The sequence below is a fragment of the Rana temporaria genome, chromosome 3, assembly GCF_905171775.1.
Source record: "Rana temporaria chromosome 3, aRanTem1.1, whole genome shotgun sequence".
NCBI classification, from domain to species: Eukaryota; Metazoa; Chordata; class Amphibia; order Anura; family Ranidae; genus Rana; species Rana temporaria.
The window spans coordinates 146,072,874-146,099,190 of record NC_053491.1 but is presented as its reverse complement, the minus strand read 5'-3'; the positions used below and the strand labels follow the sequence as shown (position 1 = coordinate 146,099,190).

General features: G+C 44.5%; 1 protein-coding gene across 2 annotated transcripts; it reads left to right on the top strand.

The window, feature by feature from the left end:
• Positions 1-5: 5 nt before the first annotated feature.
• ALG10 (ALG10 alpha-1,2-glucosyltransferase) lies at positions 6-25,025 on the top strand. 2 transcript variants are annotated; one of them, XM_040343624.1, is made up of 4 exons: positions 6-99; positions 4,535-4,726; positions 19,329-19,520; positions 23,608-25,025. In XM_040343624.1, the coding sequence occupies exons 2-4, from the start codon at positions 4,562-4,564 to the stop codon at positions 24,652-24,654; spliced, it is 1,404 nt and encodes a 467-aa protein (XP_040199558.1). In that variant the 5' UTR covers positions 6-99; positions 4,535-4,561; the 3' UTR covers positions 24,655-25,025. The 2 variants fall into 2 exon arrangements, with proteins under 2 accessions (XP_040199558.1, XP_040199559.1); XM_040343625.1 differs by lacking the exon at positions 6-99 and adding an exon at positions 110-225.
• Positions 25,026-26,317: the final 1,292 nt, after the last annotated feature.

Below are 26,317 nucleotides of genomic sequence, written 5' to 3'. Positions count from 1 at the left end.
AACCTGTGAGCAGAGCGAAGCACGGACAGCGATCCAGGGTGCACCGTGGTTCCGGAAGTCTGCAGTACGGTTCAGGTTTGCTGGCGGAAGGTGTCTCTGGTATGGGAGCTCTATTATTATCATTATGGTACTGGGAGGACTGAGCGCAGGCTCGTTACAAGGAGCTCCATCAATCTCTGTGTACTATTGTTGGATAGAATAAGGAAGGGAGCCCCTCACTGACAGGTCTTTACAACCAGGCGTAATGTCAGAGTTCCCCCTGATTTCCTGTCTTGGTGACAGATCGGGGAAAGGTTAGGGCTTGAATGAGGTGTTTGCTTTCTTCCTGTCCTGGTGACCCCCAATTACTGTAATTTCCCATCCTTGTGACCCCCAATTACACATTTCCCATCCTGGTGACCCCCCCAATTACTGTCATTTCCCATCCTGGTGACCCCCCCAATTACTGTCATTTCCCATCCTGGTGACCCCCCAATTACTGTCATTTCCCATCCTGGTGACCCATCCAAATTACTGTCATTTCCCATCCTGGTGACCCCCCAATTACTGTCATTTCCCATCCTGGTGACCCCCCCAATTACTGTCATTTCCCATCCTGGTGACCCCCCCAATTACTGCCATTTCCCATCCTGGTGACCCCCCCAATTACTGCCATTTCCCATCCTGGTGACCCCCCCAATTACTGCCATTTCCCATCCTGGTGACCCCCCCAATTACTGTCATTTCCCATCCTGGTGACCCCCCCAATTACTGTCATTTCCCATCCTGGTGACCCCCCCAATTACTGTCATTTCCCATCCTGGTGACCCCCCAATTACTGTCATTTCCCATCCTGGTGACCCCCAATTACTGCCATTTTCGCGTCCCATTGGAACAGGAATAAAATGGGAGGGAAAATCTCTCCAGTGGAGTCATATAATTGAACAATCCAGCCATAAGAAGCCTCCTGTGTCATTAAGTGGGAGGAAGCACACAGAGGGGAAACAGTGTCTGATAGCTGGATGGATCTGGTGCTGTGAGAAAGCAAACCACCTTCTTGCTGCCCTCTGGAGGGTTTAATATTCAGCTTCTTATTTTGCTCTGCCCACTGCCTGGATTTTGGTATACTAGCGGCACAGTTACTTTAAAGGATAACCAAGGGCACCATTTTTTTTCTTTAGTTTTGGATGGAGTGGAGAGAGGTTAGAACGCTTGTCAGGTTTTTGTTGCTGTCTGTTTCTGCCTTAAAGAGATTCGCCTTCTCTATTTATCTGTCCTGTTTACCATTATCGTTGAAAGTAAAGGAAAAGCCTACATTTTGGGTTGTCCCCCGAAAAGCAATAGAAGGGAAATCTTCCAATGGGGACACTAGTTCTAGTCAGGGTGGATTTGAGTTAAATCAAGTTGCATTTTATCACGATTTTTAGCTCAGGTTCACACAGACAGCGGGAATGAAATCAGCAGAACTCGCTCAATTTCATTCCCACATATCAGTCCCGACTAAGGGGGACGATTTTTAGAGACATCTGTGCGGGTTGCTGAACTGATGTCTATACAAATCGCACCCCAAAGTCACAGAAAGTAGTACAGAAACCACTTTTGGGAATCGGTGCGGCGTTGCACCGATTTGGATGGTGCCATTGGAGCGATTTGACATGTCAGATCAGTGGCAATGTGAACCTAGGCTTTATCATGATTGACATCATTAGTTAATGGATTAATTTAAATCGACTTGATTTAAATCATAATTTTTAAAGAGCAGCTGTCATTTCTGTCCCGCAGCGGCGCCTCCTCTGACCCACTGTTGACTCACCGACAGTCACATTTAATAGGACGGCTGGTGATGCGGCAGTGAAACAACAAGGTGAGGGATATGGCGGCAGCAGGTGAGTGGATGCCCGTTAACAGGCGCTGCCATGATGGATCTGAAATGACAGGTGCTCTTTAAATGTAAGGACTTATTCTTGCTGGTAGTTAGAATCTTTAATATTTGCAAACAACATGAAGGTTTCCTATTTAGAATAATAAACTGTCAGATTAGTAAAACAGCGATATCAGAACCAATTCAATCATACAGTTTGTAGTGTACATAGATTTGCAAAACAATGGGATAAAGAAATATTCCTGACCTTTGTTTTATCTCATGGTTACTGTGAAATTGTGAGAATGCATCAATGCAGTGCATGTCATCTCAGCTTGCAGAGTTTGGATTCATTGAATAAGTTTACCATTAAAAAAAAAGCAAAAAAAAACATATTTAAGAATATAAAGTACAAAACTGTGTTTGTAGTTTGAATTGGATTGGTGCATTTTTTTTTTTATGTTTTTCATTCCATAGAAATGCGTGAAAGCACTTGACTCGAGTATTTTTTTGTACATTTTTTTTTTTATGCTCAAATTCAGTAATAAAATATAAATAATATAAAAAAAATAATCCTAACCCTAATGTTAACAGTTAGGATTAGGGGAATCCTAAACAATAACCCCTAACCTTCCAAAATAAATAATAAATTAACTCCTAAGCCTAACCTTTTTAACTCCTTAACCTCTTGCCGACCGCTGCACGACTATATACGTCGGCAGAATGGCACGGCTGGGCAGATCGGTGTGTATATATACATCGCCTTTAAGGCCAGTGGTTGTGGGTGCGCCGCCACAAGCTGCGTGATTCTGACTGCGGGTCCCGCGGACTCGATGTCTGCTGAGAGTCCCGCAATCGTCTCACGGAGAGGAAGAACAGGGAAGTGCTAATGTAAACAAGCATTTCCCCGTTCTGCCTAGTGACAGGACGGCGACCAGTGTCGTGTCACACATAGTCCATCCCCCCCTACAGTTAGAACACATCCCTAGGACACACTTAACCCCTTCCCCGCCCCCTACTGGTTTATCCCTTCACTGCCAGTCACTTTTGCACAGTAATCAGTGCATTTTTATAGCACTGACCGCTGTATAAATGTGAATGGTCCCAAAATAGCGCCAAAAGTGTCTGATGTGTCTGCCATAATGTCGCAGTCACGATAAAAATCGCTGATCGCCGCCATTACTAGTAAAAATATTAATAAAACTGCCATAAAACTATCCCCTGTTTTGTAGATACTATAACTTTTGCGCAAATTAATTAATCAGACGCTTGGTGTTGTTGTTGTTGTTTTTTTTTACCACAAATATGTAGAATGTATCGGCCTAAACTGAGGGAATTTTTTTTTTTTTTGGGGGGGATATTTATTATAGCAAAAAATATTGCTTTTTTTCAAAATTGTTGCTTAATTTTTGTTTATAGCGCAAAAGATAAAAACCGCAGGGGCGATCAAATACCACCAAAATAAAGCTCTATTTGTGCTTGGGGTATTTGTAGCTGCTGGCTTTTAAAAAATAAAAATTTGACGAAACCTCCGCTTTAAACCCCCCTCCTGCCCAGCGCTCTAACTCTTTGAATGACAATTGCGCAGTCGTACAACACTGTACCCAAATTACATTTTTATCATTTTTTTCCCCACAAATAGAGCTTTCTTTTGGACCAATTAAAAACAAAAATACAAAACAGTTTAATATTTTGTTATAAAATTTTGCAAACGAGTATTCGTTGATGGGCATTGATAAGGCGCACTGGTAGGTGACACTGATAGGCAGCACTGATTTGTGGCACTGGCAGGTGGTACCTGTGGGCACAGATGAGGTAGATATGCCACTTCCTCTTTGAGACCGATGTCCCTTGCACAAAAGCCGGTGATCGCTGTGAGCATGAGGAGGGAAAAAAACGATTACCGAGCTTTTGTTTACATCACATGATCAGCTGTCATTGGCTGACAGCTGATCACATGGTAAGGGGCTAGGATCTGTGATCACCTGAGTCTCAGTGACTCTGTGATCACAGCGCATGCCCTGCAGGGGGCCTTCTGACAAAGCAGATCCGTGATGTAACCGTCATTTGGCCATAGCGCTGCTCTGAAGGAGTTAATGTACTACTTGGGCGATCTTCATAAATAAGATTTCTGGCTGCATAGTGTGAAACAAGGTATCCAATGCATAGATTGTTGCCTAAAGAAGCCAATTGGGTGCATAAATTGGTAATGTTTTGAAAAAGCAGATTCCTGTTTGTTTGCGGTATAACCTTGCAAGGCAAACAACTGATAGTACTTGAAGCTGTAATGAATGTGAGGGAGTCGGGGGACTGTAGCACAGGACTCATCATTGAATTCTTTTTTCATCTGTTGTCTTTATTGAGAAAATATATGAGGATCTAAGCTCCTTGATAAATTGCCCAACACCATGATTTGACGTGAGATGAAATTTCATTAAAATCTGGTCATGTGAAATTTCTCTTTTTGTCTTGAGCTTGTCAAATATGCCCCTCCCCCATGCTATTAAGGCTTTTTCGCCAAGCACAGCTCTTAACCTTTTCTAAATATCTGAAAGGGAAAATGCGCTCTATGATCAGACTAGAGGCTGGTGACATTTAGCTTTTTTACCACAACTTTTTTAGATATAAAATTCTGTATGTATTGTTCACTGTGGCACATATTGATTTCCTCCTAATGGTCTTTTTCTCTTCCAGACTTGGACTGCTGTATCATAAAAAAAAATGGAGAAACTTGAAGGCTATTACTTTTCTGCTCTGTTTAGTGGCGGTTTTCTTCTATCCAGCCTACTGTTCTCAAAAATCACACGAGAACAGAGAGACCCATACATGGATGAAGTCTTCCACATCCCCCAAGCTCAGCAATACTGCCAGGGACACTTTAATCAGGTAAGTGTAAAAGTATTGTGAACTTAATGTGGTTCTAAAGGTAAAACTTATTATTATTATTATTATTATTATTATTATTATTATTATTTTTTTTTACCTTAAAGCGATTGTAAAGGTATATGTTTAAAAAAAACAAGGCAAACATGTCTATACTTACCTGCTCTGTGCAATGGAACCTCCTCTTTTCGGGTCGTCCCCGGCCGGCACTCCTGGCCCCTCATCTCTGTCCAGTGCCCCCATGGAAAGCCACTTCCTATGGGGGGCACTTGTGCATGCTTTCATCCGAGCCCCGCTGCTGCGCCCATTGGCACAGACAGCGGTAATCGGCCCCTGCTCCCTTGTCACTGGTTCTGATTGACAGTACTGGGAGCCAATGGCTCCTGGTGCTCCAGCAAAGCCACCAAGACACGGAAGTGAGAGGAGAGAGGAGCTGCAGATGTGCATGGGCTGGATCAAATGAGGACTCAGGTAAATAAAAGGGGAAGTGAGCGGGGATGCTAACAGTTAACCATTTTTAAACTTAATGCAAGGAATGCATTAAAGCAGCGGTTCACCATAAAAAAAAAATCTAACATTACATTGAGCTTACTACCGACATTGACAGTATGCTGACCTTTTCTTCTTTTTTTTTTTTTTTTTTTTGTCGTACATACCGTTTTTTTCGTTATTTTGCTTCCGGGTAGTGAATCCCCCCAGGAGTGGGCGTTCCTATGCACAGGCTAAGTGATTGACGTATGACAAAAGCTTCCCCTCGATGCATACGGCCGTGTCACGAGTTGCCGAAAGAAGCCGGACTGCGAGTCGACTCTATACGGCGCCTGCACACCGACGTTCGGCTTCTTTCGGCAACTCGTGATGCGGCCGTATGCGCAGAGGGGAAGCTTTTGTCATACGTCAATCACTTGGCCTGTGCATAGGAACGCCCACTCCCGCGGGATTCACTACCCGGAAGCCAGGGGGAAAATAACAAAAAAAAGATCTGCATACTGTCAATGTCGGTAGTGAGCTCAATGTAATGTTAGAATTATTTTTTTTTTTTAGAGTGAAACCCCGCTTTAAGGTAAAAAAAATAAATTAGGCTTTACAACCACTTTAATGCATTTCCTGCATTTTTTGCCACTTCTTGTGCCCTTTGAGCTCCTGCTGCTGTCAGTCAAATCCTGTTAACAGGGAGTGTAGGGTGAGGCCAAGTCAGTGAATGTATACAGCCTGGCTTGGGATCCAGCCCACACATCTGTACACGCTTGCTATTGGGGCAGACACAGAAGAGTGCTGGTGGAAGACCCCAGAAGAGGAGGTTCGGGCTGCACTGTGCCATACCATGTTTTATTTTGGCAAAGAGGAATGTACAAAGTGCAGGGGCTCAAGAAGTCAGAATTCATTGATCATGGCCTCAGTAGGGTGCTGATGTTGCTTCTTGCACTGTTTTATTAAATTGTATGTTAAACCAATGTGTGGTGTTGGTTGTGGAAAGAGCAGCAAGGGTGTGTGTTTTTTTTTTTATGTCCCCTTAGGGACATTTTTCTTCAGTTTCTGTCCTACAGACCCAACAGTATGCAGAAAGAAATTCCTCCAAAGTCTGGCTAAATCTCAACTTGAACAGTTGTCACAGAATAAATGTAACTGGCCAAAGAAAGTGGATCTTCCTAATGAGGGCTCAGCACTATAAACCTGACATATGTTTTAACACTTTCACATGCTATCCGAAAATAAAACCATATGGCTTGCTAAAATGTAGGTGTTTGCGAACATTTGTTGATGTAAGTCATTACGTCTGTCTTGTTGCTTGTAACGTGTAAATGTAGGCAGATATACAACACCCCAGTTTAATTCTGTTTTGCATTCAATAAAAAAAATAGTTTGCATGCAATGCATTTTCTTTTCCGTACATCACGGGACACAGAGCGGCATATTCATTACTATGTGGGTTATATGGAGTACCTTCAGGTGATGGACACTGGCAATCTCAAACAGGAAGTCCCCTCCCTATATAACCCCCTCCCATAGGAGGAGTACCTCAGTTTTTTCGCCAGTGTCTTAGGTGTTGGTCACAGAGAAGTTTGCCTCCAGGTCTTTGAGACTAGGCAGACTATACCGGATCTGTCCAAAGTGCCTCAGAGCCAAAGTGGACAGTACCCGGGCCCCAAGTCGTGGGGTTTCGCCTATAATGCCCCTTCACTAAGGGGCTGGATCCTGGGCCCAGAACTTTGAGCTTTCCAAAAAGCCCAAAAGGCACTGTTGCCAGGATGCTATATAGGTCCAGGGCAGTGGTGTTCCACCGGACCCGGGTCCCTGAAGGTCTAGTACAGACCCCACGGAGATGGGGGAAGATTGGGCCTCTTGCTTTTTGCAAAGCCCTGCAGCGTGGAGCAGGTAAGAGGGGGGCCTGCGGAACTTGGTTCGTCGGCAGGTCCCTCAGGGGGAAGACTAGTTGGGTTTAGCCTGGGATGCTCTGCATGGGCAACTTCTACCACTATGTCTGCTAGACAGGATGGTCACCTCCCATTTACTAGTGTACCCCCCTCCCCCACGGACTGTGTCTGCTTGTGGCTGTCCCGCATGGTTTTGGGGGGTAGAGGCTCCTTTGCCTGGTTCTAGGGAAAGCAGGGCAGGCCCCCCCCCCGTTATCTCCCGGCTTAAAGACCAGGGACTTGCCTGTATTGGGTTCCCCTGCAGCTCTGGGTCCTCTTGCGCCGCCGGCGTGCTGCTCCTCTCCTCATGGATGCTTCCCCTCTGGAACGCGCGCGCGCGTGCGCGCGCATGATGTAGATGCGCGCTGAGGGGGCGGGGAGCGTCGCGACGTCGGCGGGGAGAGGGGGGCGTTCCCCCCTCGCTGGTATCAGCAGCAGTTCTGTCCTCCGGTCAGTGTGGGATTCGTCTGCTGACCGGAGGGACACAGAGCGTGGACAGAGCGGAGGAAAGGGTGACACCTGGTGGCGGTAAAGAGACCTGTATAGGTCTGGAGCTAAGCTCCTCACTGATTAAGGGAGAAAATAGGAAGTTTTCCCTAATTTTCTCTATTAGCCAAAGGGTCTTTGACAGCAGTCTGGCAATTTACACAGTCCCTTTAAAAAAGTGCAAAAAAAAAAAAAAAAAAGATTGTTTAACTATTTAAAAAAAAAAAAAAAAAACAACAAGACAAAAAAAAAAAAAATATTTTTCTTTCAGGGGAAAGGTGTGCACTACCTTCCCATAAGCTTATAAGGTTTCGTGCCTTAAGCTACTTGTATATTTTTGGTTTATTCTCCTTGCTACAACAGTTAGTTGTTAGTAGCGGAGTGCCTCGGTATTGTATCATGGGCCCTAAAGGTTCGGGGACTAAAGGTGCTAAACAGGCAAAGAAACAGAAGGGTTCCCCCTCTAGCTCTGAGGATCTTAATCTATCTATGCCGGTTCTGTCCTCTCCTAGTAAGCTAGAAAATTCCGCCCTTGAGGAGCCATTAGATGTGGTGGGTGCTGTGGCTGGCCCCATTCTGCCCGACCCAGTGTTTGTCACACAGGATATGTTATCTGTCTCCCTGCAGGGGTTAGAACAGAGGCTGACAACTTTGCTTACTAATTCTTTGACAGCCAAAAAGCGGACTAGATCTCCGTCCCCTAAATTGGTGTCCTCTGATGCTGAGATTCTCTCCCCAGAGGATTTAGAATCCCAGGAGGACCAAACGGAGCAGGGCCTAGAAGGTTCAGACATTGAGGAGTCCACTATTGAGGAACCTTTTTCGGTATCTCAAGCAGAGAATCTGTGGGTACAGTCTTTAACGGACATGGTCCGCTCGGCTTTTAAGCTGCCCTCGCCAGGGCCTCAGATTCCTGCCGTATCCTCTTTGGGCTCCTTAAAAGCACCATTAAGTAACGCAGTGTTTCCGGTTCACCCATTATTGGAAGACCTGATCTTTCAAGATTGGGCCCGGCCCGATAAAATTTTTGTGCCTCCTAAAAGGTTTTCTGTTTTGTACCCCATGGAGGAAAAATTTTCAAAGAAATGGGTGCTTCCCGCTGTGGACGCAGCGGTCTCCTGCGTAAACAAATCTTTAACTTGCCCAGTAGAAAACATACAGATGTTCAAGGATCCGGTTGATAAGCGGTTGGAAACCCTTTTGAAGGCATCCTTTTCTACTGCAGGGGCAGTGGTGCAACCGGCCGTGGCTGCAATTGGCGTTTGTCAGGCGTTAAAAGACCAGACTAAGCAGATGCTAAAAGAGCTCCCGGCTCAGCAGGCACAGGATCTGGCCGATCTTCCCAGGGCTCTATGTTTCGCGGTGGATGCCATAAAGGACTCCATCCAACAAGCTTCCCGTCTATCGCTGTTCTTGGTGCATATGCGAAGGCTCCTGTGGCTAAAGAATTGGTCGGCAGAGACTCCGTGTAAAAAGCTGTTGGCGGGTTTTCCCTTCCACGGAGGAAGGCTCTTTGGGGAAGATCTGGATAAATACATACAGACGATATCTAGTGGCAAGAGTACTCTTTTACCAGTCAAAAGGAGATTTCGGGGTCCAGCGTTTAAGCGGCAGCAATCCCCAGCCCCAGGGCCCTCGGCCCCCAGGCAGTATCGACGGCCTCCTGCACGGTCAAACTTTGGTAATAAGTCGCAAGGGCAGGCCGCGGGTGGCAAGCGACCATGGGTCCGCAAGCCAGTTAAACCTGCTCCAAAGTCAGCGTTGTGAAGGGGCGCCCCCACTCAATCGGGTGGGGGGCAGGCTTCGATTCTTTGCAAAGGTTTGGGAAGCCAAGATCCCCGACAAGTGGGTTCTTTCACTGGTGGCGACTGGTTACAAAATAGAATTTCGGGAGTTTCCCCCTCCGCATTTTCAGGAATCAAGAATTCCAAGCGATCCGGAAAGGAGGGCTGCCTTGCTAACAGCCTTGGATCGTCTTCTAAACCAAGGGGTAATCGTAGAGGTACCAGTTCAGGAGCACAAGCTAGGCTTTTACTCCAATCTGTTCGTCGTGCCAAAGCCCAACGGCGATGTAAGGCCCATCCTAGATCTAAAGATTCTAAATTCTTACCTGAGGATTCGGTCCTTTCGGATGGAATCCATACGGTCTGCCTCCGCAGCCTTGCAGCGAAACGATTTCTTGGCCTCAATAGACATAAGAGACGCGTATCTTCATGTCCCAATTTTTCAGGGTCATCAAAAATTCCTACGCTTTGCTATCGCAGGGCGCCACTATCAATTTGTGGCTCTTCCTTTCGGGTTGGCTACTGCCCCCCGTGTGTTTACAAAGGTCCTGGCCCCCATCTTGGCCAATCTAAGGACCCAGGGAATCTTGATCCCGGCCTATTTGGACGACCTCCTGATCATAGATCACTCTGCTCCGGGCCTGTGTCGAGCGGTAGCCCTTTCAGTTCAGTACCTCGAGGTATTCGGTTGGGTTTTAAACCAAGAAAAGTCGGCTTTGCAGCCCACAAAACGATTGGAATACCTCGGCATGCTGCTAGACACGGAGCAGCAAAGAGTGTTTCTTCCTTTAAAGAAGTTCAAAGGGATCAAAGAATTGATTCAGTTGGTGCTAAGCAAAAGGCAGCCAACTATACGATTGTGCATGAGATTACTGGGAAAGATGGTGGCCGCTTTCGAGGCAGTGCCATACGCTCAGGCACATACTCGAATCCTACAGGCTACCATCCTGTCTGCATGGAACAAAGATCCGCAACGCCTGGATCTTCCGTTGATCCTCCCATCAAGGGTCCGGCAAAGTCTCTACTGGTGGCTAAAGCCTCAGAACCTCCTAAAAGGGAAGTCATTCAGTCCCATCATCTGGAAACTGGTAACCACAGATGCCAGCCTGAAGGGCTGGGGAGCGGTCCTGGATGGGCAAGTCCAGCAGGGAGTTTGGACAGAGTCAGAAAGGGGGCTGCCAATCAATGTCCTGGAGATCAGGGCGGCCCGTTTAGCCTTAAAGGCCTGGACGTCCAAACTTCTAGGGTTTCCAGTGAGAGTGCAGTCCGACAATGCCACGGCTGTAGCATATATAAATCACCAGGGGGGCACGAAAAGTCGAGCCGCCCAAAGGGAAGTGAGCTTAATTTTCCTGTGGGCAGAGTTGCATGTACCATGCATCTCGGCGATCTTTATTCCAGGGGTGGACAATTTACAGGCGGACTTCTTAAGTCGCCAGCAGCTGGTTTCAGGGGAGTGGTCTCTCCATCCCCAGGTCTTTCAGGAGATCTGCCAGAAATGGGGATCTCCGGATGTGGACATCATGGCATCAAGGTTCAACAGGAAACTGAGCAAATTCATGTCCCGATCAAGGGACCCTCTGGCCTGTGGAACCGATGCGTTGGTTTGCCCTTGGCATCCGTTCAATCTGCTGTACGCCTTCCCCCCGTTACAGATGCTGCCCCGCCTGCTGCGCAGGATCAGGGTGGAAAACAAACCAATCATTCTGATAGCCCCCGCATGGCCCCGGAGGTCGTGGTACTCACTGATCGTGAGAATGTCAGTGGGCGAACCATGGACCCTTCCGCTTCGGCCAGACCTACTCTCTCAAGGCCCGATACTCCACCCTGCCTTACGGCATCTAAATTTGACGGCTTGGCGGCTGAATCCCTGATCCTCAGGGGTAGGGGCCTATCTAGCCAAGTTATTACTACTCTGATTAAGGCTAGAAAACCAGTCTCCAGAGTAATTTATTACAGGGTCTGGAGGGCCTACGTAAGCTGGTGTGAGTCCCAGAGATGGCTTCCACGCAAATACACCATTGACAGGGTATTGCGTTTCCTCCAGATAGGGGTAGATAAGGGTTTGGCCTTAAGTACTATTAAAGGACAGATTTCTGCCTTATCAGTATGGTTTCAGAGGCCGTTAGCCACGCACTCTTTAGTTAAAACCTTTTTTCAGGGGGTCTTACGCATTAATCCCCCCATCAAGTCTCCGGTTTGTCCGTGGGATTTGAATCTTGTGTTGTCAGCACTGCAGAAACAGCCATTTGAACCTCTGGCGGAAGTTCCGTTAGTTTTACTGACTCGGAAATTGGTATTTTTGGTCGCTATGGCTTCCGCTAGAAGAGTTTCAGAGCTGGCAGCCTTGTCTTGTAGAGAACCTTACCTCATTCTACATAAGGATAGGGTGGTTCTCCGTCCACATCCGTCTTTTCTGCCCAAGGTGGTGTCCAGTTTTCACTTGAACCAGGATTTGGTCCTACCATCCTTTTTTCCAAAGCCCTCTTCTAGAAAGGAAGGGTTACTGCACACCTTGGATGTTGTCAGGGCCTTGAAGGCCTATCTCAAAGCTACAGAAGAGATTCGAGAGACGGATACATTGTTCATTCTGCCGGAAGGGCCTAAAAGAGGTCAGGCAGCAGCTAAAGCTACCATCTCTAGATGGATTAAGCAAGTAATCGGTCAAGCCTATGGCTTGAAGGGGTTGCCCCCTCCTTTATCAGTTAAAGCCCATTCTACTAGGGCCATGAGCGCCTCCTGGGCAGCACACCACCAGATCTCTATGGCTCAGGTTTGCAAAGCGGCAACCTGGTCATCGGTCCACACGTTCACAAAATTTTACCAATTGGACGTAAGACGAAGGGCCGATGCAGCCTTTGGACAGGCAGTGCTGCAGGCTGCGATTTGAGATCCTCTAGACTCGGGGCACCCTTGATTGATTAATGAATTAATTAAATTAATCAGAATAATTATTTTTTGTTGGATTTAATTTGGATTTATTATGATTTAAAGAATACTTTCTGAATTAAATCTCCTGGCTGAGATGTCTCCCTCCCCTCATTGGAAGCATTGCTTTCGGACATCCCACATAGTAATGAATATGCCGCTCTGTGTCCCGTGATGTACGGAAAAGAAAAGGGGATTTTTAATACAGCTTACCTGTAAAATCCTTTTCTTGGAGTACATCACGGGACACAGAGCTCCCACCCCTCTTTTGGGGACCATTTTGGGAGGCATACTGCTTGCTACAAAACTGAGGTACTCCTCCTATGGGAGGGGGTTATATAGGGAGGGGACTTCCTGTTTGAGATTGCCAGTGTCCATCACCTGAAGGTACTCCATATAACCCACATAGTAATGAATATGCCGCTCTGTGTCCCGTGATGTACTCCAAGAAAAGGATTTTACAGGTAAGCTGTATTAAAAATCCCCTTTTTAACTACTTGCCGACCACTAATAGTAAATACTTTATATCACAAGCTGCAAGTTCAGGCACAAATGTGTATATACTGGCTTCTTCCAGGTTTGAGGCATGCAAGCACGTGCACCCTGCTGACCCGTGCTGTGAATAGGGCACAAGTTTGGCAGCAGTTTTCCGCCAATTATTTTGGCTGAAACCAGCTGATTGGCTGTGTCCAATCACACACAGGATTCTGTGTTAACAGAACACTGTCTTCGTCCCCCTTTTGCAATTTGATTTAGGGCAGAAAAACTCCAATTTCACTAATGTGTCGTCTTATTAGCTCTTGATTAACTGTTCAAACTTCCCCCACCCCATCCAAGTATAAATTCAAAACAAGTTTTCTGCATTAGGTGTTTTGGCTCTTCAAGTCACATTAATAAATGTAAGTACAAATGCTATGCTGCACACGATTGGTCAAACCGATGAGAACGGTCTAATGGACCGTTTTCATCGGACCTAACTGATCGTGTGTGGGCCCTATCAATTATTTATCCATAGGTTAAAAAAAAGCAATCTTGTTTTTTAAATTTAACCGATGGATACCTAACCGATAGAACAAAACTGATCGTTTGTAGGCACGTCCATCGGTTAAAAATCCAGGCATGCTGAGAATCAAGTCGACGCATGCTTGGAAGCATTGAACTTTGTTTTTTTTTTTCAGCACGTCGTTGTGTTTTACGTCACCGCCTTCTGACAAGATCGTTTTTTTAACCGATGGTGTGTAAGCACGACTGACCATCAGTCAGCTTCATCGGTTAACCGATGAAAACAGTCCATCGGTCAAACCGATGAGAACGGTCTGATCGTGTGTACGCGGCATTAGTATTGCATTCCAATCTACAAGTGCACTTTCATCTCTTATCTCTCTCCCTCAGCCTGATTTCTTCCCTCTCTTCACCATCCAACATGCTCTCCCTAACGTTCCTTTTTGCAATAATACCCTCTGTCCTCAAATTCTCACTTCTTTACACCTCCTCTCCACCTCACAGCTTGTACATATCGCCCTCTCATAATTACTGCACATATCAACTCCTGTTCCTTCTGGTAACACATAGATACTGCTTTCCAATCTTCAGGGCATTTGCCCTCTTAGGCCTCGTACAGACGAGAGGATATCCGCTGGAAACGGTCCGCCGGACCGTTTCCAGCGGACATTCCTCTTCCGGATTTTGATCTGATGGCTTGTACACACCATCAGATCAAAAACCCCGCGGAAAACATCCGCGGTGACGTGGCCTCGTACAGATGAGAGGATATCCGCTGGAAACGGTCCGCCTGACCGTTTCCAGCGGACATTCCTCCTCCGGATTTTGATCTGATGGCTTGTACACACCATCAGATCAAAATCCCCGCGGAAAACATCCGCGGTGACGTGGCCGCGCCGTCGCCGCGATGTGCGCGACCCTGGAAGGTAAATACTTCCACGAATGCGTCAAATCACTTCGACGCATGCGAGGGATGGGGATCGGGCGGACTTATCCGGTGAGTCTGTACAGACGACCGGATAAGTCCGAGGGACAGGATTCCAGCGGATAGATTTCTTAGCATGCTAAGAAATTTTTATCCGCTGGAAATCCGTCGGCTGGATTTTTATCCGCTGGAAAATGTCCGCTCGGGCCTACACACGACCGGATCTGTCTGCTGGAACTGATCCGCGGATCAATCCCAGCGGATCGATCCGGTCGTGTGTACGGGGCCTTATAAATCCTGCTGCCACCTTGCCTCCCTCACACTACTTCTGACTTATGGGGATATCACCCAAAACCCTTGACCTCCACCATCTCTCACCCACAGAACCGTCAGTCTCCCTTCTCTGGCTGAGCTGCAACCCTCACTCTTATTTTGATTCCCCTGCTTCCACGAATCGGCCCCCCTTTTATGTGCCCTCTGGAATGCCTGCTCAGTCTCTTAACAAATTTGCCTTTCTCAATGACCTTTTTCCTCTCCACCTCCCTCAGTCTTTTTGCTGTTACTGAAACCTGGCTCCAGGAATCGGAGCCGGCCCATCCATCTGCCCTTTCCCCTTCAGTGGATTCACTCACTCAGACCCATTGGACAAAAAAGGAGGTGGAGTTGGACTTCTTCTTTACCCACAAAGCATCTTCCATGTGCTTCCGATACCTACCTCTGTCTCTCCCCCTGTCGATACTACTGCACATATCTCCTGCGCCTTTTGAACCCACATAATGTTCTGAATCACTGGGGCATTTGGCCCCTTATAAATCCTGCTCCCACCTCACCTCCCTCACCCTACTACTACTCCTTATTTCTGGGGATATCACACCAAACCCTGGACCTCCCCCATCTAAGTCTCGCCCGCTGAGTCTATTTTCTCTGACTGCAGCTGCAAACATCACTCTTATTTCAATGAGCCAGCCCCCTCCCCCATGTTGAGGGCACGTGGCCAGATATGATTCAGGAGCCAGGCTGCATGCTCAGATAAGGGTCTGGTATGGAATTCGGGAGGGACCCCATGCCATTAAAAAAATAAATAAATGGTGTAGTGTTCCACTCAAAATCCATACCAGACTTAAGGGACTGATATGAATCTAGCGGGAGACGCCACTGTGTGTGTGTGTGTGTGTGTGTGTGTGTGTGTGTGTTTTTTTTTGTTTAAATTTAATCTTTGAGCAGGGAACACACTGACAGCTGATGAGTCATCTATTGTTAAGGATGCTACAGCATTATTCAGCGCTATACAAACAGCGGAGGGAGAATGAAATTGTCAGATTATGCCACGCTGCTGCGGGGCGTGTTTTGTGTGTGTTGCAGGGCGTCTTCATTGTGTTGAACGGCGGGTTTTGCTTGTGTCTAAGGTCATATTGCAATACGACCTTAGACACAGGCAAAACCCGCCATTCAACACACTGAAGGCACCCTGCAACACACAAAACACACCCTGCAGCAGCGTAGCATAATCTGACAATTTCATTCTCACTTCGCTGTTTGCGGCATTATTCGATGCTATACAGACGATCTGCACATGCATAATGTTCAGGAGCTGACAGCTGACAGCATACAACATACAGCTGGAGTGACGTTCCGTACTACGCATGCACAGACCCATTGGAGATATTTTTTGACGGGCTGCACTATTTGACAGAACACCAGCCCGCTCCTAAACAACCAGCTGTACACTGGTTGTGAGTGATGCCGGCGGGCCGCTGGCTAATTAAAAACAAAAAGCAAAATGTGGGAAACTGTTGCATAACACTATTTGCTTCTTGGGGCAGAAAAAGAAAATGCTCAAAGCAGCTGCTTGGAACTTAAAAATAAGCTAGTATGCATGGAGCCTTCAGTATTAATTAAAGCCGGTTTTTAGTCCATTTTATTCTTGAGTCTAACTGCCTTGGGGACATTTTCTATTACTTCTGTCCTTATGATGACCATACAAGGAAGAGGGACTATGAAAGAAAATCAAGGACATAAAAATGTCCCAAATTTTTAAAATGTGTTGTCCTGAAGTATGCAAATGGTGGCAAAAACCTGGCACATGTTATAATCGTCCCTTGCCTTATCCATAACCAGTAAAATAGTTGGGCATTGTATTGAGCTTTTTTTTTTTTTGCAATGTACAACGTGTCGTTTAGAAGAGTAACAAATCCCAGTACCAATCTGCATTTTTGCCAACTCAATAGAAACTATGCCATGATGTTTGAAGTGAGAGTCCTCTGAGGGCATAGATGGCAGATTGAAGTAATAATACATTGATATGGCAAAAAACATACATTCAGACTAATTCTTAGGCCTGCAGCACATGGTGCCCACACAGCTGCAGTTTTAAACACTAGCTGCTGAGTGTATGAATATGATTTAATCATTTCAGACACATTAATGTGGACAATTTCTGCTTGTGACGATCTGTAAAGCCTTCCCTTGAGAAATGAATATTTATGAATGTAGATAAGTAAAAAGTATTCTTTTTCCTGCATAGTTAAAGTCGCCGGCTTTCAGTGGCTGTACCTTCTTTTTCATTTTATCTAATGTTTTCTTGATCCTTTTGTTACAGCATTGTTAAAAGGTTTGTTTTGTCATAAGAATTTTAAAGAGACAGTAGTTGTACATTTTTATGAAAGTTAGACGCATAATTTACAGATGGCTTTTAGGGCCTTAGGTATGTGCCAAAGCATAAAAAATTCATTTAAAACAACCATTTAGTCAAAGGAGATCACCAGCAAGGGTATGAATATGATTTAATCATTTCCGACACATTAATGTCGACAGTTTCTGCTTGTGACAATCTGTAGAGCCTTCCCTGAAAAAAATGTGTGAGTGTAGTTAAGTAAAAAGTCATTTTCCCACGCAGTTAAAACGGCTGGCTTTCAATAGCTGTACTTTTTTTATTTGATCTATTTTCTTTAAAGCGGGAGTTCACCCGAAATTTTTTTTAACATTAGATTCATGCTCATTTTGTCAAGGGGAATCGGGTAGTTTTTTTTAAAAACGAAGCAGTACTTACCGTTTTAGAGAGCGATCTTCTCCGCCGCTTCTGGGTATGGTCTTCGGGACTGGGCGTTCCTATTTGATTGACAGGCTTCTGAAGGTCGCATACGTCGCGTCACGAGTAGCCGAAAGAAGCCGAACGTCGGTGCGGCTCTATACGGCGCCTGCGCACCGACGTTCGGCTACTTTCGGAAAATCGTGACGATAGATGCGACCGTCGGAAGCCTGTTGGAAGACTGTCAATCAAATAGGAACGCCCAGTCCCACAGCCCATACCCGGAAGCGGCGGAGAAGATGTATCTCAGGGGGGGAAAAAACAAGTCCCTTCACTATTTTCTGTATGAATGCAATGCGAGTTCAGCCATACAATTGTATGGCTGAACTCTCATTGCTCATAGATCTCATGTGATTGCCACATGCGGTGCAGGTGCCAGTCGCATGCGATCTGAGATTGCGCTAGTGTGAACTCAGGCTCAAGGTGGAAAAAGTTCTGAAATTTATTTATCTTTGACATTTTAACAGGGATGTGTAGACTTTTTATATCCACTGTATATGAATTGTTTTTATTATATTTGTTGTAAATTCAGTCTGGCTCTTAGAAGTTTAGAAGTCCAGTGCAGCGTATTTAATTGTTTTGAGCGCTGCACTATTACGCTTGAAATTTTTAATATACGGTTGGCCTATCGCCGCCTTTTGTGCTAGCTGCTATCCCCCTCTTGAGCGCTCACTCATATCATTTTAGCCATACTTCTCATTCACTTCTAGTTCTGGACATGTAAATTCCTAAATGTCAGTAGCTTGTACACAGAATTTTCTTTGGAACTGATTAGCAGATGTTTTTCAGTGTTGTTCAGCTATACTTCCTTCTGCCAGACCATTCACCGTGAACAGTTTTAAGGATGGCCAGGGATTACAGAGCGGCTCTTTCTTTGCAGCTGTATCACTGAATTTTTGCAAATGCGCATTTGGGCCCATTTATTTATAAAACATAACTACACCAGACATTTCATAGTTGGTCTCCTTTGTCAGGTACCAAACTGTAGTGTACGGTCTGCATGAGGGATTGGTTCTATTCAATAGTTTTTTTGACATCTCAATATTTAAGGTGAAATAGTTTTGGGATAATAGACTGAAGCAATAATACATTGATATGTTATAAATATACATTCAGACTGATTCTTAGGCTGGCATCTGCATATCAATGTGTTTTAGAAGCATATCTGTACTCTTATATTACCCAATGTTAACAGTGAGTGGGGACAGTGTGGCTACAAGTGCAACTGCTCTGTGCAGTGTTTTTTCATAAAATAGACCTAATCCTCCTCTTCTGAGGTCCCCCACGGGCGCTCCCACCCCCCCCCCCCTGCTGAGGGCCCCTGTAGGGGGGCAGGAGCTCAAGCCAGGGACTCGAAGAGGAGGATCAGGGTTTCTCTGTGCAAAACCACTGCACAGAGCAGGTTAGTAATAACAACATGTTTGTAAAGTCTCAGTTGCTTTTCTATTAAATAACAATCACTTTAAGGTAAAACCTTTTAGGCTTTAGAACCACTTTAATGAATAGTTGCCTGTATATCTGTATTGAAGGATCATCTGAACATACTTTTGTTGTAGGTAACCTTTAGGCCCCTTGCACACTGGGGCGTTTTTCATGCGGTACAGCGTTAAAAATAGCGCTGCTATACCGCATGAAAAATCATGCCCTGCCCTGTTCACCGCACCTATACCGCGCCTTCCCATTGAAATCAATGGGAAAGCGCGGTAATACCGCGGTATTAACCCTTTTTCGGCCGCTAGCGGGGGTTAAAACCTCACCGCTAACGCCCGAATATCGCGGTAAATACGACGGTATAGCCGCGCTACAAATAGCGCGGCTATACCGTCACCGCGGCTCCACCGTCACCGCGGCTCCACGCTGCAATGTGAAAGCAGCCTTACTTACCAGGTGTGAGACAGATTTAGTTCAAATAAAACAATAATTTGACTGGTAATGTTTTGTCTTCCTTTTCATTTATCTCTTGTTCTTTTGTTCTCAGTGGGATCCCATGATCACAACCTTACCTGGCCTGTATCTGACTTCTGTGGGTATTGTAAAACCTGCTGCCTGGTTGTTTGGCTGGAGCAAGAATGTTGTCTGCTCCTCCGGAATGCTGCGATTTATTAACCTTCTGTTCAGTCTGGGCAACTTGTACATGTTCTATTTAATCCTTAACAAGTTGCACACAAAGGTAAGTGTCTAAGGACCCAGCTTTGATTTCCAACGTTTATCATTTGATGTGTTTGGCTCTCAAAGCAGCAATGCTTAATTGAAAGAGTTAACTAGAGATACGACACCAGTTCAAAAGCAAATTTTTTTTTTTTTTTTTTTTTTCTTATACTAGTGCGACAAGGTATGAGACTAAAATACCTTTTCTTTGTGATTTGAGTAGGTACGTAAGTTTTAACATTAGATTGGGCCTAATTATGGGAAGCAGAATCGGGTTTTTTGTTTAAAATCAATGCAGTACTTACCGTTTTAGAAATAGATGTTCTCCGTGGCTTCCGGGTATGGGCTGCGGGACTGGGCGTTCCTATTTGATTGACAGCCTTCCGACCGTCGCATACAGCACGTCACAAGTTTCCGAAAGTAGCCGAACGTCGGTGCACAGGCGCCATATAGAGCCGCACCGACGTTCGGCAACTCGTGACACGCTGTATGCGACCGTCGAAAGGCTGTCAATCAAATAGGAACGCCCAGTCCTGAAGACCATACCCGGAAGCGGCGGAGAACATCTATCTCTAAAACGGTAAGTACTGCATTGATTTTAAACAAAAAACCCGATTCTGCTTCCCGTAATTAGGCCCAATCTAATGTTAAACATTTTTTTTTTTTGGGTGAACTCCCGCTTTAAGCGGAGTTCCACTTCTTTGTAAGGTCTATCAAAGTTTTCCATTGTTGGACTGACGGGGGTGCGGGCTTGTTCCACTGTAAAATAATTACCTTCCTTGCATAAAGGGCTGCGTAAAATACGAATACTTTTTTTTGGACTGCGGGGCCTTGACTGTGTCGCAGACACCCAGCAGAAGGGGTATTGGATCACAGGGAACCCGCAACTTACCAATAGAGTTGATAGTCCCCACCACCGCCGACCAAAAGACACATAGGGGTTTATTTACTAAAGGCAAATCCACTTTGCACTACAAGTGCAGTCGATGTAAATCTGAGGGGGACATGATAAGATGATAGAAATCGACAGAGCTTCCCCTCATTTCAGATCTTCCCCTCAGATTACAGCGACTGCACTTTTAGTGCAAAGTGGATTTGCCTTTAGTAAATCAGCCCTATAGTCTTGCAAGTGTGTGAGCATGTATGCGTTATTTTCAACTCTGCAATAATTTGATACATTATTCTAAAGAAAAATATGTACTGTTGTTTATTTACTATTACTACTCTCATAAACCCATATTTTATTCCTAATAGAAAACGTATATCAATTATTTAAGATGAGAAAATGTGCGGTTTTAAGAAAACAATAAGATAATTTTAAAATTGGCAGAAACACATCTCAAAAAGTTGGGACAAGGCCATGTATACTACAGTGTAGCATCATCGCTTCTTTTAACACTATAAACATCTTGGAACTGAGGAGGCCAGTTGCTGGAGTTTTGGGAGAGGAATGTTGTCCCCTTTTTGCCTGATCTACGATTCTAACTGCTACAGTCGTGGGTCGTCGTGGGTTTGTCAAATGTTTTCATTTCAAGATGCACCAAATATTTTCAATTGGTGAAAGGTCTGAACTGCAGGCAGACCAGTTAAGCCCTAGGCTTTTCTACTACAAAGCCACGCTGTTATCATAAATTCAGTATGCGGTTAACATTATCCTGTTGAAATATGCAAGGCCTTTCCTGAAAAAAAATGTCATCTTAATGGGAGCATATGCTGCTCTAAAACTTATAGCATTTATAGTGCCTTTTGAGATGTGCCAGCTGATAACACTGATAACAAGCCAGGAGGTCCATATTGTCTTAATCTGGAGGACATGGTTGCCAGAAAAAAAAGTAAAGCAAGAGCCCACTTTTAAATGAGCTTTGGCCCAGAGAAGACCGCTGTATTTCTTTATCATGTTCAGATATTCTTTCCCATGTGCACCTTACTGTAAAGGCTAGTTATACATTATGGTGGTTGCCACTTATCTGCACAGCTTGTTGGCTGAATTTGGTGTGGGGGACGCATTTGAGTTACATAGTTGGTGAGGTTGAATAAACACTCCAGTCCATCTAGTCAGACTGTGTGTGTGTGTGTGTGTGTGTGTGTGTGTGTTTGTCTCTACCACTTCCTATATCCCTGTATATTGTGTTCAGTAAGATGCCCATCCTTTTTTTTTTTTTTTTTTTTTTTAATTCGCTACTTCCTGCTGAAACCACCAATTTTGAAAGTCTGCTCCACATCCCTGCTGCTCTAGCAGTAAAGAAAAAAAAAACCAAAACCTACGCCCTTTAAGGTTAAATTGCTTCTCATACAACTTCATTGAGTGGCCATTTGTCTTCTTGAGTGACCGAAGACTGAACCATTTCCTCCCAATGTTGGAATTGCCATTAAGGTATTTGTATACTTCAATCCTATCCCACTCTTAAGTGCATTTTTTCCAAGAAAAATAAATGTAATATTTGTAATTGCTCCTCATAACTGAGGTCCTCCAGCCCCCTTATTAGTTTGGATACCTTCAGGTGCCATTGTGCTTTTGTTGGGCTTCCAATGTGTCCCTGCAGCTATTAGGAGTGGGCTCCTTCCAGACAAACCTGCCTTTTAAATTATCCACTGCTATATGTGCTCCTAGGTGACATTATAGAGTTAGGGCTGCAGTATACAGGGGAGCCTTGGTAAAGCACTGTGGCTTTCACATAGATGTAAATCCTCTGTCTTTAAACATGAACTGTTAGACAGGGCTACTTTAGTTTCTTTGCAGGCTAGCTGGTAAGTGTGCTGGAATACTTTCTGTTTATCATGTTCAGAGATGGCTTTTTCTGTTTTTACCTTGCATTTTTGATTGGCATGGGTAATTATGTTCACAGCAGTGATTTTTGGAAGTATTCCTGAGCCCATGCAGTGATGTCCATCACAGAATCTAAAGTCTTTGCAATTTTATTTTGAAGAACAATCATGAAATTGTTTGACAATTTTTAGATGCAACTTTTCACAGATTGGCAACAAGTCAGTAACAGAGATTTGCCAATCAACCTGGTTTCAAAATATTCTCCCAACTCTTGCTTGTTGGTATCGCTTGCTTTGACAGCTTTTTATGGCTCTGTCCCAACTTTTTGGAGATGTGTTGCTGCCATCTAAATTACCTTATTTTATTAAAATGGTAAGTTTTTCTCAGTTTAAACATTTTGATATGTTTTCTGTAGGGTTGTCCCGATACCGATACCAGTATCGGTATCAATACCGAGTATTTGCGGGAGTACTTGTACTCCCGCAAATGCCCCCGATGCCTCATCCGATACTCGCCGCCGCAACGAATGCCGTCGCATACCGCAACAACGCCGCCGCCGCATGGTTAAACAGCGTGCGGGGAATATCACAGCTTTCATTTGAATAGCTGTAGTGTTTCCCGCCGCACCGTGTATAGACACTCCCCCTTGCTCGGGATTGGACGGATCTGTCCAATCCCGAGCAAGGGGGAGTGTCTATACGCGGCGCAGCGGGGAACACTACAGCTATTCAAATGAAAGCTGTGATGTTCCCCACACGCTGATTAACCATGCAGCGGCGGCATCTAGGTATGGGGGGACATGGCTGGATATATGGGGGACATGGCTGGATATATGGGGGACATGGCTGGATATATGGGGGACATGGCTGGATATATGGGGGACATGGCTGGATATATGGGGGGACATGGCTGTATATGTGGGGGGACATGGCTGGGTATATGTGGGGGGGACATGGCTGGGTATATGTGGGGGGGACATGGCTGGGTATATGTGGGGGGGACATGGCTGGGTATATGTGGGGGGGACATGGCTGGGTATATGTGGGGGGGACATGGCTGCATTTGGGGACACATTTAAAAAAAAGTATCGGTATTCGGTATCGGCGAGTACTTGAAAAAAAGTATCGGTACTTGTACTCAGTCCTAAAAAAGTGGTATCGGGACACCCCTAGTTTTCTGTTTAATAAAATATGAGTTTATGAGATGTGCAAATCATTGCATTTTTTTTTTTATGTAGTTTTTAGTGTCCCAACTTTTTTTGATATTAGAATTGTAATTGGACAGCATTATACCGAAGATGGACAGCATTTAAAACGTCTTCATTTTTTATTTTTTTTTCCAGGTTTCCGTTATGAAGAAAATATTATTCACCTTTACACTTTATGTATTTCCCACTTTATATTTTTTCACATTCCTCTACTACACGGATGCAGGATCTACATTTTTTGTCCTTTTCACTTATTTAATGTGCCTCTATGGTAATCATAAAAGCGCAGCTCTTCTAGGGCTTTGTGCATTTTGTTTTCGGCAGACAAACATCATCTGGATTATTTTCTGTGTTGGACATATTATAGCTGAAAAGGTGACAGAAGCTTGGAGGACACAACTGAAGAAGACCGATGAAAAAGTCTCCCCTAAAGGTGCATTTTCCGAAGCGGCAGCAGCTGTAAAATTCCTCATCCAATACTCTTTGTATCCGAAGAACATACTGACACTCTTGAGGTTAACCTGGCCATATATCATCTTGGTTCTAGGTTTCCTAGTTTTTATTGGAATCAATGGTGGTATTGTGATAGGTGACAGAAGCAATCACGAGGCCTGTTTGAATTTCCCCCAGCTCTTTTATTTTTTTGCCTTTACAATGGTATTTTCCTTTCCAGTCCTAATTTCAGCTCAGAAATGTGCAGACTTTCTCAAGTCAGTTTGGAAACATCCTTTTCTATACACATTAGTAGCTTGCCTTTCCCTGTTTTTAATATGGAAGTTCACTTATGTTCACAAATACTTAATTGCTGATAATCGACATTACACATTTTACATTTGGAAAAAAATATTCCAGAGACATGAATTGGTCAGATATTTGTTGGTTCCTGGATATCTATTTGCAGCTTGGAGCTTTGTAGATGCTCTTAAGTCCAAGTCCATACTGTGGCTCCTGATGTTCTTTATGTGTATATTGGGTACTACTATTCCTCAGAAGCTAATGGAGTTCCGGTATTTTATCCTGCCCTACCTTATCTTTAAAGTAAATGCACCAATTCCATCTGTAGGCAAGCTACTACTAGAGTTGTTACTCTATGTTACTGTCAACGTATTTACATTCCACTTGTTCTTGAATAAAACTTTTCTTTGGCCTGATAGTGAAGACACCCAAAGATTCATGTGGTAAATGCTGTCTGGTAAACAAATCAAACTGCATCATCTCACAAAGTTTTTGATTACAGTTAACAAAACATGTTCTGATTTAGGGATTTAAAAAGGGCCAAAATAGATTTATACTTTACAAAAAAAGTAAAATGGTGAACCCCAGTAAAGAAGAGTGCCTCAACCTACTGATTGAGCCATTGCAGCCACCATGGTTTACAGGTGCAATACAATTTCGAGAAACTAGAATCCCAGATGGGCTCACTGTTGCCAAATGCATATGCAGAACTACATAATTGCACTCCCAATGCAACAAATGGCAATTAAACTTGCTTTATGTGTAAATAGGTAATTAAATGTGAGTTTAGAATGTAAACATACCTTAAAAAAAAAAAATAGAACAAAATAATAAAAAAAAAAAGGCATGACCATTTGTGCCAGGAGATCAGATTGCATTATCAGCAAGACCCTAGAGTAGTTGAGGTGTGTGTGTTTTTTTTTTTTTTTTTTATAGTGGTATCTTAAATGATGTTGTGTGAGAGGGCAATTTCTCCATGACTCTGTAAAAAAGTATGAGAGCTCTGACCATGCAACAGTATCAACATAGTTCAATAGTCATTTACAATAGTATATAAATGCACTCTTGGCTGTATTGAATATAGCAGCAGATTATCAGTTAACCACTTAACGACCGCCGCATGTACATATACGTCCACAGAATGGTACGTACAGGCAGATGGGCCTACATGTACGTCCCTGCCTTTCCGATCGGGACCCCCCCCCCGGTACATGCGGCAGTCGGAAATCGTGTGGGAGCGATCCGGGATGAGGGCGTGGCTATTCGTTTCTAGCCACCCCCTCGCGATCGCTCCCCGGAGCTGAAGAACGGGGAGAGCCATATGTAAACACGGCTTCCCCGTGCTTCACTGTGGCGGCTGCATCGATCGTGTGATCCCTTTTATAGGGAGACACAATTGATGACGTCAGACCTACAGCCACACCCCCCTACAGTTGTAAACACACACTAGGTAAAACATAACTCCTTCAGCGCCCCCTGTGGTTAACTCCCAAACTGCAACTGTCATTTTCACAATAAACAATGCAATTTTAAATGCATTTTTTGCTGTGAAAATGACAATGGTCCCAAAAATGTGTCAAAATTGTCCGAAGTGTCTGCCATAATGTTGCAGTCACGAAAAAAAAAAATTGCAATAAAACTATCCCCTATTTTGTAAACGCTATAAATTTTGTGCAAACCAATCGATAAACGCTTATTGCGATTTTTTTTTTTTTTTTTTTTTTTATCAAAAAAAAGGGAGAAGAATACGTATCGGCCTAAACTGAGGAATTTTTTTTTTTATATATATGTTTTTGGGGATATTTATTATAGCAAAAAGTAAAAAATATTGCATTTTCAAAATTGTCGCTCTATTTTTGTTTATAGCGCAAAAAATAAAAACCGCAGAGGTGATCAAATACCACCAAAAGAAAGCTCTATTTGTGGGGAAAAAAGGACGCCAATTTTGTTTGGGAGCGACGTCGCACGACCGCGCAATTGTCTGTTAAAGCGACGCAGTGCCGTATCGCAAAACCTGGCCTGGGCTTTAGCTGCATTTTGCTCCGGGGCTTAAGTGGTTAAAGACAGTGCTGTCTGGTAAACCCACAATGGGGGGAAAAAAAATAACAAT

Bases quoted from the DNA above. Each gene is read 5' to 3' on its own strand.
- ALG10 (XM_040343624.1), top strand. From the start codon at position 4,562: ATGGAGAAACTTGAAGGCTATTACTTTTCTGCTCTGTTTAGTGGCGGT. The intron at 4,727-19,328 runs GTAAGTGTAAAA...TTTTGTTCTCAG, and splicing joins GCCAGGGACACTTTAATCAG to TGGGATCCCATGATCACAAC. The intron at 19,521-23,607 runs GTAAGTGTCTAA...TTTTTTTTCCAG, and splicing joins TTAACAAGTTGCACACAAAG to GTTTCCGTTATGAAGAAAAT.